Raw genomic sequence first — 12497 nt, 5'->3', positions numbered from 1 at the left:
CTCCGGACCATTTCGGATCTCCTTGTCATGTCCGTGATCTCATCCGGGACTCCGAACAACATTCGGTCACCAACATACATAACTCATATAATACTATATCGTCAACGAAGTTAAGAGTGTGGACCCTACAGGTTCGAGAACTATGTAGACATGACCGAGACACTTCTCTGGTCAATAACCAATAGCGAAACCTGAATGCCCATATTGGTTCCTACATATTCTACGATGATCTTTATCAGTCAAACCGCATAACAACATACATTGTTCCCTTTGTCATCGGTATGTTACTTGCCCGAGATTCGATCGTCGATATCATCATACCTAGTTCAATCTCGTTACCGGCAAGTCTCTTTACTCGTTTCGTAATGCATCATCCCGTGACTAACTCATTAGTCACATTGCTTGCAAGGCTCATAGTGATGTGCATTGTCGAGACGCCCAGAGATACCTCTCCGATACACGGAGTGACAAATCCTAATCTCGATCTATGCCAACTCAACAAACACCATCGAAGACACCCATAGAGCATCTTTATAATCACCCAGTTACGTTGTGACGTTTGATAGCACACAAGGTGTTCCTCCGTTATTCGGGAGTTGCATAATCTCATAGTCAGAGGAACTTGTATAAGTCATGAAGAAAGCAATAGCAATAAAACTCAACGATCATAATGCTAAGCTAACGGATGGGTCTTCTCCATCACATCATTCTCTAATGATGTGATCCCGTTCATCAAATAACAACACATGTCTATGGTCAGGAAACTTAACCATCTTTGAATAACGAGCTAGTCTAGTAGAGGCATACTAGGGACACTTTGTTTTGTCTATGTATTCACACATGTATCAAGTTTCCGGTTAATATAATTCTAGCATGAATAATAAACATTTATCATGATATAAGGAAATAAAATAATAACTTCATTATTGCATCTAGGGCATATTTCCTTCACGGCGGTGGGCGCCATCGACGATGTCTGCCCCGCTCTCCTTGGCGTGGCACCCGCGGCCGAGCAAGCGGTCCCTCCAGGAGCGCCCTGAGCCGCCACTGTTGTTGCCGTCTTCGTGGTCGCGCCGTGAAGCCCCACGGATGGGGCCGCCACCACCCGCAGTCAGGGCGCGCTGAACCGAGCGGCGGCCCGGGCCTTGGACATCTTCTACGCACGCCACCCACGAGCCCGGCTCGACACGCGGCATGGGGCAATCGTCGTCATCGGAGGAGGAGGAGGAGGGCAGCCCGCTCTAGCCGAAGTGCGACGAGCGTGGCGAGTGCGGGGTCCAGTCCTCCACCAGGTCGACGTGCACCAGGAGGTCGCAACAGTGCACTCCTAGTGGCGGGGGGGGGGGACGCAACGGTCTAGAGGAGTGAAGCCGGTCACCTCGCCGACGCGGCCGGCGCCGCGCTTAAGCACCCAGAGCGCGCACCTCATCGGGATGTGGGCCACATCCCAAACCCAGAGCTAGCAGGCGAAATGCTTGGTGTGCCCTCGCTCCAGCGTGCGCGAGTCCAGGCGGTCAATGCGGCCGAAGTCGTCGAAGGCCTCCTCCGCCCCTTCCAAGGACCAGAACTGCATGGGAAGGTCCTCGATGACGAGGCACACGTGCAGGTTCAGCTTGAGGATCGCCGTGTGATCGTCTTCATGCTAGGCTCAGACGAAGTACTTGCCGCCGTCGACCTTGAGCACGCAGCGCCGCACCGCGTCGTCCCAGTGCGCGGGGAGGTCGAAGTGGACGAGGAAGGCCTCCAGGTGGTGTGCGGTGACGCGGAGCAGGTGGGCCGGAGTGCTGAGTTGCTCGAAGATGGCCTTGTCGACCGCCATGGGGTTGGAGGAGTGGCGGCGATCATGCGCGGTGAGCGTGACGACGTGCTGGCGTAGGATGAACTCGTCGCGCTCGAGGGCCGGAGTCGCCATGATCACCTTGTTGCTGGAGCGAGGCTGCCGCGCGGGGTCACAGTGCAGCGGGCGGTCCATCGGCGTCGGCTCCGGCGCCGGCGGAAAGCGCAGACAGTCGCGCATGGGGACCCGAGGAGGCTACGGCCCCAACCTGGCACGGGCGGAGGCGCCTGGACCCCCGTTCTTTGGATTTTGAGGACACTCTTTGCTGAAGTGCCCGGCTCGCTTGCAGATGATGCAGCGCAGCGGGTCTCTGTAGTCGGCACGGCGGTGGAGTTTGCTGAGGCAGCGGAAACACTTGCCCCTAAACTGGCTTAAGAAGGCCTCGCGGCTGCCAACCGCATTGAAGCCCCGGCGACGGTCCGAGCACTGCTCCTCCAACACAATGGCGGTCGGCAAGGCCATCTTCGAGCACGCCTTCCGGTTCTTTCTCGAGGTGACCTCTGTCCATCTCCCTCCATCACCCGCTGCTTGGTCGAAGGGGAAGGGCTGACCAAGGGGGAGGGGAAGACCACAACGGATTTGAGGCGGCCATCCTCCATGGGACTCGCTCAGATCCGCCAGTCCAAGGCGCGCCCCCACCCAAGGCTGGCCATCCCGTCGCAGGATTTGCGGCGTCAAGGCCGAATCTGACACAGCCGCCGTTGACGCAACGGATCCAGAAAAGGGGGCCGAGAGGGACTGCCAGGCCGAGGGGTGCCGCCAGAGGAGGGGGAGCAGCACCGGGAGGGGCCCGCCGCGAGCGGGGGGCGGGGGAGCGGGCCATGCGGCCGGATTTGGTGGCCGCCGGGGCCAGAGCGGCCAGCGGCGGGAGCGTGGCTATCCTAGCGGAACTCCTTTTAATTAGTTGCTTTTCCTATAGGGAAACCCTTCCTATCTATAGTCTGGAGAGACGCTAGTGTCAGACCACTCAAACGCCGTCGATTCAATCGAATCTAAGGTTCAGGATTTTGCTTCGTATGTACTAAATAAAAAATAGAAAAAAATCCCATCTGACTAATCACCCCGAATCCCCGCGTGTAATCCTATCTCTCCCTAATCCTCCCGACTCCATCGTCCTCGTCCCCAACCGCACGCAACGTGCCGGGCTCCTCGCTCACCTCACCCGGAATCCACAACCTCCTTCTCCGTCCGCCTCGCACGCAGCTGCCTCTTTTCCTCTTCTTCGCCCAGCAACACTGTGTCCTCACCGGCCAGCTCCGCCCCCTGCTCCTTCTTCGCTCCTCGTTGCCGAGCAGTATGGCTACCCCATCGTCATATCCACCAATGCGACTCCTGGGCGACATCGCAGGTGCGTCATACTTCCTGGCATTAGGAGGTCGAGCCCCATCCTCAACTTCGATTCGTGCTTCGCCGGGCTTCCCATCAGTAGAATCGGCTGCGTTCGGGGTTGCACCCTGCTCACCGGCTCACCGCCGAGCTCGCCTGCCACATGTCAGCCTCTGTTCTTTGCCAGGATCCTAACCCCGCCACACTCATACCTGCTGCATGTCTCATGTTGGGAACGCGCGGACGATAGCACGAGTCGCCTCCCTGCACCATCCTCATCTGACCTAGGGTTTGAGTCATTCCAACTTGATACATTTAATTTCTGCAATGGTAGAGATTTGTGTTCTGAGTATTGATTGTTATCTATGTTCATATCTTTGGTTTGTTCTATTGGGTGTCAGTCTATTCTATCTAATGTCTACTAGATCACTAATCATCAACGAAATCCCATGAATTTAGTATGCATGTCACACAAATATGCATCCTCGTGTTGAGGCAGTACTAGTTTATGTTCAGTTTTCCATGCTTCCAACTAATACTAATTCTGTTCCTAGATCAATCTTTCCATGCTTCTTACTCAAGGAGCTTCCTAGTAAGATGTGTCATGTTGAGATAACAGGCTTTTCATGCTTCCTACTAAAGGAGCTTCCAAATAATTTTACATATGCTTCTTCTGTCTAGATAGTTTGCTTCCATACTTCAACATTTTTGGTATCTAGTTGACACAAACATTCATCCCCATGTTGGTAGCAATCTTACTTAATTTCTATTTCCAAATTTCTATGCTTCAAAATAAGACTAGTTATGTTAAGATAACACATTTTCATGCTTCGTGCTGTCAGGGCTTCCAAATTATACTCCATATGCTCCTTTGGTTACATAGAATGCTTCCATACTTTCTGCTTCATCTTTCATAGAATGTTGTAATATGCCATGCCCATATTATATTAACCGTGTCTCTGTGGTATACAAAGTTTTCTTACATAGTCTTTGTTTCTACTTTTGTGTGTGATTCTAATGTTTTATTATTTTTCAACACCATTTTAATCAAAACTCCGCCCCATGTATGTTGTGATAGATCAACTCATTGCTTCGTGTAAGCCATGCTTTCTATATTTTTTGTTTCGCATATGTTCCATATAGTACTAAATTTCTGTGCTTCCACTGCATATCATGTATGTTTTGATCAATCAAATCGCTCTTTCGTGTAAGCCATGCTTCCTACTTGTATGCTTCGCATACGGTTCCTGTAGTAGTGAATTTTCTATTTATCTCAATTTTATATGCTTTGACGGCCTATCATGTATGTTTTGATTGATCAAATCACGCCTACGTGTAAGTCATGCTTCCTACTTTTATGTTTCACATATGTTTCTATAACAATGAGTATTTCTTCATCTCAATTTTCCATGCTTCCACAAACTATCATTTATGTTCTGACATACGATCAATTCGTTGCTTCATGTAGGCCATACTTATCTCATTTTTCTATGCCTCCATTGCCTATAATTTATGTTGTGATAGATCAAGCCATCTCTCATCTCACGTGTGCTTCTTTTGTTCAAATGTTTCGAGCTACAACACGCCACACATGCATTATTGGTGTCTCAAACACCTCGCACGGACCTCTCCCCACAATATTGGCGGTGTCTATTTGAAGGCAATGGAGGAGATAGTGGTGACATGGGGGGAGACAGTGACCAAGGCCCTCCATTATGATGTCCTTGTCACGTAGTCCATCGACTTGGCGATGCATTTGCGCCCATGCTTGAATGCGTGAGCTCTATCTTCTACCACCATGCAACCAAGAAGGATATCACCGTGTTACGAGCAATTGATGGTGTCGGCGTCCCACTGCTTGCTGCCATCATGAAGGCAACAACTTCCTTTCGGCAATCTTCTGCTTATGCATTCCCTAGCGCAGTCACTACAGCCCGAGACAATCCGCCTTGTATCATATTTTTGTTGTAATATAATTATTTTCTGTTGTTTTGTTGTATTAGGGCGATGTTGCATCGAAGCAGACTCTGCTTTCTTTGGAAGCAAAATTTTGTTTGCTTTGAAACAATGTATAATTTATGTTTTAGTGGAAGCAAATTTAATTGTTGTCCATAGAAGCAAATATAAGTTGCAATAGAAGCAAATTTTCTTGTCAATATAAACAAATTCTTGCTGTGTGACATAAGTTTCTATTAGATCGAACATGCATTTCAGGTCAATCGAGAAAAAACGGTTGTAGTTGAAGCATATTAATCAGACGCAGGAAGCAAATTAACAAGTCCAAGGAAGCAAATATATGTCGTGGAATCTTATAAAGGAAGCAATTAATTGGAAGCAAACGTAATCGTACAGAAAACATAGAAGGTTGCATGTGTGGGCCGCACGTTTATGAAAAAATCTGCAGATTAGGAATCTACTCGAGGGGGAATAAACGGCAGGAGAGAGGTAGTTAGCGAGGATACACAGGGTCGAGCTAATTTTGGGGGACCAGTTATGACGACACACCTAATTAACGGATCAATCCAACAACAGTCCACAGGCAGAATTCTACTAGCAGATCCGACGACCTACATGCTTCCAATCCTACGGCCTTGGACTGGGCTGATGGAAGCAAGGGATCAGTAGTCTGACCCCTAGCGGCTCCCTTTCCTATATAACCACTATGTCATCATCACTATCGACGAGATCTCTTTGGACACCATTTGCTTTCTCTACAATTTTTCACTACATCACCTAGATTGTATGGTGGGCGGAGCATTGTTTGTTGACACTCTTTTCTTTTAATACTCTTTGATTTAAAATAAGTGTCGTGATTTTAATTCCATGACCTTTATTTTGAATCAGATGGCGTAATTATTTGTCGACACTCCTGGCTGCTGACTGCCTGACTGCATTCACCGAAACTGCTTTTGCTCTTTGAAACTTGAGTTCAAATTATGTTTGCTATTGCCTACTACTAGTAGCAAAAATTATTATTTTTCCCAAAAAAAGTCGATTCAATGGATCCTTTGCAGCGAAATACAAATCAAAATACAAATTTGCCATCGTACCTGGATTCTCTAAATGTTTAGAGCCATCCATTCCATCTCCACCGTCACCTCCCCCGACTCGGTGTGCTGCAGGTTCAGGGAGACCTCCTGCTTCACCTTGCCTCCGGTCACCATGACAGCGCTGTCGGCGGTTAGAGCGTTATCGTTGGACTTGAGCCACCGGCCGATCTGTATGTCGCCGAGCAGTTCTGGATCTCCAAACGATGCTGCCGCATTGATCATGGGCTGCAGGTCGATCTCGGCCTCCCCCATCAGGTCGTCCTTGGACACCATGTCGTGGTCCAACACTTGCTAGTTGTGGTCAAGAGTTGATAACAAAAGGATCTAGTTAGAAATGTAATTTTTGGCCATAAGATTAGATCTGAGTTTTGCGTTTGTTTCTTAGTGCTAAGGTTCTCATGAGATTATTGTTACCAGCTTCAGAGGCCCGTACTTCTGAGGAACAGAGAGCTTGAGTTCTTCATTCCAGACAGGGTTCAGGTTTCCTTTGATCACTGAAGTCTGTACTTTCTGTACACAACAACGCTCACATTTTCAGATTTGCTAAATGACTCTGCAAGAATGTCGAAATCTCGATGTCAACAAGACTTTGCTATGTGATTACCTGTTGTCCCAGGGTCAAGACAACATAAGGGTCGCTGCTAGACATATCTCTGATAGCTAATTTGGTGCCTCCAATGACTTTGACATTCAGTATCCCGATGAACTCAACCATGCCAATCTGCGGAGAGGAGGAACATGTGATATGTATAACATCCTAAGAAACAAACAGATTGTCTTAATTACTTAATTTTCAATCTTGGGGCAGCCTTGCCTCACTCTTGGAGCTACCAGAATGTGAGTTGGATGCTTGTTTTCCGGCATCGCTAGGATGATTAGAGACGATCCGTAAGCTTGGCTCCAGGAATTCTTGAAGTTCATATTTGGACCTGAAACATTGAGACAGTAGTTAACAGTGGTAGTAATATGGAGTTCATGAACGAACCATTTTATCGATCGGATTGTAAATGCCCTTTATGGAGTTTTTGCAAGGTATACAACCATTTGCTAAGTTATGCTAGGCGATCAAACTGGAAACTGCAAGGTATAAACTGAACCATAAGGAAGTTCCATCTGAGAAACAAGATGAAATACTTGATAAACTTTTGTCGCTCTTCCTGGGCGGAATCTGGGTGTGGCTTGCGGTAGCCTTCTGGGAGAAAGGCCTCATAGATTGCGTTGGCTTGCAAGTTTCCACCAACTTCTACCATCGAGTCAATTTCATCGTCAGACCACTTATCTAGTGTCACTGACATGACCTGGGCCAAGGGAAAAAAAGGTTAACTTACGACTTGTTTGGAACTCATTGATTCTATAAATCAGCTCATTCCCAACAGTTAAATCGCAACAAAACTGATATGGTAATGAAGGTAAGTGTGTTCTATCCTGCAGCTATCTTACATGATGCGTGCTACTTGCAACTACAAACATTGGTTGCAATGTTAATAATTCCTCCGTCCAAAATTACTTGTCGCAAAAATGGATGTATCTAGACGTATTTTTAGTTCTAGATACATCCAATTTTATTCATTTCTGTGACAAGTAATTCGGGACTGAGGGAGTACTAGTTTACACACTTACTAGTTGATAATTTTTTTTAAAAGGGATAAGTACACACATAAGATTATCATTGAGTTGCAGCTAGTTTAACCTTTGAGATATGTGTACCGAGACTTCTGTGAACGCCAGAACATTTTACGCATATGAATACTCCAATATTAGCTGACCTGTAAGGAAATACTCGGTTATTTGCAACGAAACATGAGTGAATAAACAAAAATAAAGAAAATTCTAGTACTTTCTTGTGCAAAAGCATATCAGAACCAAAAGGGGGTACGTATAAAATGTCAGAAACAATGAGAATCAGGCTGATAACTAGCTAGTCATTACTGTTTGAATAATGATAGCTTAAATCGTGACTCACGCCCAATTGGGATCAGGTGCGCTGCAGTCAGCACAAACGCGATTTTCACTTTTCTGCAATAACTCCTTCAGCTTTGCCATCTTACCTGCAATTCAAAGGTGAAATTTGAGTTCACGGTGCAAGATGGATTGGGCAAGTGACCTGATTTGATCTTAATAGCCAGCACTCAAATATCTAAGAGATACACATATCTGTGTATATCCCAAGTCCGCGCATGACTGCTAACATTCTTTTAAATCTCTCCCTAATTCATTTACAATAGTGCTCACTGCTCCACAAGTAATTCTCAGTCTTGTGTCACACGAACATTGCCACACCGCACACATGCCCAACCATATTATTTTTTAGAAACTAACTAGTTTTTGCCAAACAACACTACCACAACAAGGGTGCTGCATTGGCGCGACGGAGTGGGCGCGCGGCAGTGATATTTACCACCATGCGTGTAAAAATGTTTGAATTCAAGAACTATTAACTGGAGTAGTAACAAAGCGGCCCAATGACGAAAAAGAAGAAGCGAACACGCTATATGCCGTTTACTCCTGCATTTCCTTTGCAACTCCAAGATAAGTCAGTCCTGCTGTATATATACTGTTCTGAAAAGGTCTCTACCTGAAGCCATCCCAGCATCACCATGCCCTCCACTCATCTCAGCTGCCAGCCCCTGCAAAGATGTCTTGCACTCATGTTAGTAATGGGGATCATGCAGATTTAGCAGTTTCCTTCTAGAATAAGTTAAGCAAATTGGGGAATTCAATCCACCCACCCAAAAGAAGTTCAGTTTGCAATCAAGCAAGAAAGGATTAAGGAACTATTTCAATATGGGCTGAACCCCTTTCTATCTATTGATGATACATGATATCCATCGACATTCCAGGAGGTTAATCCTACCCTACTATGGAATCCAACGGAGGACCAAGACGAATTGTCATCGTCAAGCCATGTTGTAGTACTACGGCAGAAACGAAACCAAGAAATGGTCTTGTTTTTCCCTCGTATTAGGATCGGATCATATGGAATCAGAGATTGGAGAAACCAAGAAAGAATTTGCTGGGTTGCCTACCTCGGATCTCTCCCCTTCCGGTTGCCTGCGAGAGGGTTCTTCAGGGCTACCAACCTGACTCCTCAGATCTCTCTCTCCCCCTCTCTCTCTCTAGAACAGCTACGGTCCACGTGGCCTGGTCGGTAACTTCACCTAATACGCAGTACGCAGATTATCCATTAAAAAAGCTTGGCTTTGCACTTGGCGTTCATGCTACCTTTGACTTGTATTTTTTTAAACATAGTACAGTTATAAATATTCACATACGCACATACACTCGTCTTTATGAACGCATGCACATGACTTGCGTTGTACATGCTCTTTTAAACTTTAAGGTCTTCTTTGGTTTAGAGGAATCTTGTAGAAATTTCATAGGATAGGATTTCTATAGGAAAAATTTCTTTAGAGCCCTTTGGTTTGTAGGAATGGAATTCTATTCCTATGAAGGAATTCTTCCTATCCTCCACATTTCATAGGAAAATAAACATTAGCCTAGACTCAATGGAAAAAATCTTATGATGTGAATCAAAGGGCATCTCTTTTTCTATTCCTACTCATAGGATTTGAGATACATGTCATCTCATTTTCTATGACTTTCCTATTTCTACGATTTTTCTACCCTATGAACCAAAGGAGGCCTAAGCCTTTCTTTGGTTCATATGATAGAAATTTTATAGAAATAGAAAAATCATAGGAAGTGAGATGACATGCATGTCAATTCCTATAGAGAAAGAGATGTCATTTGGTGCATAGGATAGGATTTTTTTCCATTGAATCTAGGCTAATGTTTTTTTTCCTTCAAAACGTGAAGGATTGATTCCTATCCTACATAGGAATAGGAATCCATTCCTACAAACCAAAGGGCTTCAAAGGAATTTTTCCTTTGCAAATCCTATCCTATAGAATTCCTACAAAAATCCTACAAACCAAAGGACTGTTCATCATTTACCTCATGGCTAAAAATCCGACGACTCATTTGCTCAAACAGACCGAATCCCCTTCTTCTCCTCTCTCTCCTCGCACAAGGACTGCGACGACGGCTATGCGGAGGTGGCCGGAGGCGTGCGGCAGTGCCGGCCTGAGGTTGAGGGTGGCTGGATCTGGGCGCTTAGGGGCGGCTTGAGGGCGTAGGGCACGATGACAGCGCACAAAATTGTTGGGCGCGACGGTGTTGGAGCCTAGTGCTGCATGCACGCACCCTCGGGTTAGGTTCCCCAACCAGCTGTTTAGGGATATCTTCTTTTTCTATTTCGTTGGGTAGGATGTGCAAGTGGTTGAAGATAATCATTTGTGTGTTTGGTTCAAAGGATGAGTGATAGATAGGAGTTGTGGTGACCGAAGAGGATTTGCAGCACCTGAGTGCTCCGCACCCGTGTATAAACATTATTTTAAAAAATACTAGAAAATTTAAAAAATATGGGGTTTTGGGATATGGAATTCTATGAAACTTCATACAGGAGTAGATTGGGCGCCAAGGTTTGAGATCCTAAGATTTTAGATTTTTTTTACTTTTCCTGGTATCTTTTGAATTTAATTTTCATATAGGGGGTGGAGCACCCAGGTACTTCTGTGTATCTTCCTTATGATGACCCTTTTTATTGAGTTGGTGAGATTAGCTCATAATTACAACATAAAAGTACATGTTGATTCTGACAGTAACATAACTGGCAAATCATGTTAATATTTATAGACTGACGTTACAAAAGGCACTATTCAAATTACATGTTGATTTTGGTGGCAAAATAACTGTCAAATCATGTCAATATTTATAGAACTCGGTTTTGTTATACCATTTGTTTGGTTACAGATAGAATTGAGTGGTTATACAAGTTGTTTGATCTGAGGGATAGAACTTGCAAATCATGTCAATATTTATAGGTTGCTTGGGTTCCCCTCGGATCCTTGCGTTTACCCAAGGGGTCGAAACCCACGCAGAGACATTCACCAGGGAAACGAGCTCGACATTTCGACTACCAGTTTGAGGTAGGCCTGCCCGAACCCCGCTCTTTCCTCGAGTAGAGGTCCCACGCCTCGATACTCGTGGAAAATTTCCCCACGTCGTTTTTCCCGCATGATCTGAGCTTGTGACCCTCCTCCGCCTCGCTCCGTCTCCCTTTGGCGTTGCCTTTTCTATGCTCTTCTATTCATCCGCTCTACCACCAAATCACCATCCCAAGGCGTAGATCTCCCCTGTGGAAGGAAGGGGGTCACGTGTGCTCTAGAAAGTTTCCCTATCGGGATTTAGTACCCTGAGAACAAATATGCAAAACAACATCTCCCCGGAAAAAACTAAGATTAGGCACCAATCCTGCTGATTAACTAACCCTAGATGGTTACGGCAAACTCTCCCCTCCAGTCTTCACCGGCGAGCCCATAAATTCGACTTCCCTTTGCCTGCCGCTCTGGCGGCTGGTAGCAGGGAGAAAAATCCCGGTGCCTCGCTTTGGCTAGTAGTTTAGGTTAGGGTTTATTAGTCCTCGCAGGTGCGGTGCTCGGGCGGATGGCGGCGCTTCTTCTTCGACTTTGTCATCGGGGCTCCAATCCTCCTCGAGTTTGTCTATATGGACATAGTCGACAAAGCACCGGTGTATGTCGGGGGAAACGACACCTACTGGATCACGAGGAATCCCTTTTTGCTATGTTTGGCTGGCGCGGGGCTGTGGAAAGAGCGGGATTGAAAGATTAACGCGGGAGGATTATCCAGGTTCGGGCCACAAGTGATGCGTAATACCCTACTCCTGATGGTTTCTGTTTATCTGGTGTTCTTGGACTAGCTACAAGGCATGCAGGGTCCAAAAAATCCGAATCCTCTCTCAGTATGTCGCGAGCCTCCTTTTATAGTCAAAGGGTCTGCCACCGTGGCACACAGGAGGTGGAAAGCTATATACAGTAGTCAAGTCTATCTCCTGGCACCGTAAGACAAACGCATTTAATGCGCTGCCGACTTGCCCTTCTTACTTTATCGGGGACGGCAAGGAAGCTCATCCCAGCTGTCGCCGCCTCGCCTGGCTTCGACGCGCGTCCGAACTGACGAGGCATGTAGCGCCACGCTGGCTGGCTGCTGAGTTAGTGTGGTGGCAGAGTCTTCACGAATATCTGCATGCCAGCACGCAGGTGCTTGCCGAGTCGGTCTAGAGGCCGCACATCGCCATGCAGGCACCTGCCTAGCTGGTGGCCTGGCAGCTACATGGGAAAGGCGGTGGAGTCTTGGCAGACGTGGGCCTGGCTGTGGCCCCGCGGATGTTTTTGGCAAGTCTTGCCGGGGCCTCGACAAGGGTC

At 46.6% G+C, this 12497-nt stretch overlaps 1 protein-coding gene across 1 annotated transcript; it reads right to left on the bottom strand.

Moving 5' to 3' along the window:
- Nucleotides 1-6031: 6031 nt before the first annotated feature.
- LOC123132601 (ADP-ribosylation factor GTPase-activating protein AGD12) lies at nucleotides 6032-9383 on the bottom strand. Its single transcript, XM_044552434.1, has 9 exons — nucleotides 9240-9383; nucleotides 8789-8840; nucleotides 8177-8261; nucleotides 7904-7979; nucleotides 7348-7511; nucleotides 7028-7142; nucleotides 6818-6934; nucleotides 6628-6723; nucleotides 6032-6504 (listed from the first exon to the last, which is right to left on the bottom strand). Exons 2-9 carry the CDS (start codon nucleotides 8823-8825, stop codon nucleotides 6223-6225), a joined length of 972 nt encoding a protein of 323 aa, XP_044408369.1. The 5' UTR covers nucleotides 8826-8840; nucleotides 9240-9383; the 3' UTR covers nucleotides 6032-6222.
- Between the last annotated feature and the right edge of the window lie 3114 nt (nucleotides 9384-12497).

This window comes from Triticum aestivum, chromosome 6A (assembly GCF_018294505.1).
Source record: "Triticum aestivum cultivar Chinese Spring chromosome 6A, IWGSC CS RefSeq v2.1, whole genome shotgun sequence".
NCBI classification, from domain to species: Eukaryota; Viridiplantae; Streptophyta; class Magnoliopsida; order Poales; family Poaceae; genus Triticum; species Triticum aestivum.
The sequence above is the reverse complement of the archived record's forward strand: the minus strand, read 5'-3'. Positions and strand labels throughout refer to the sequence as shown.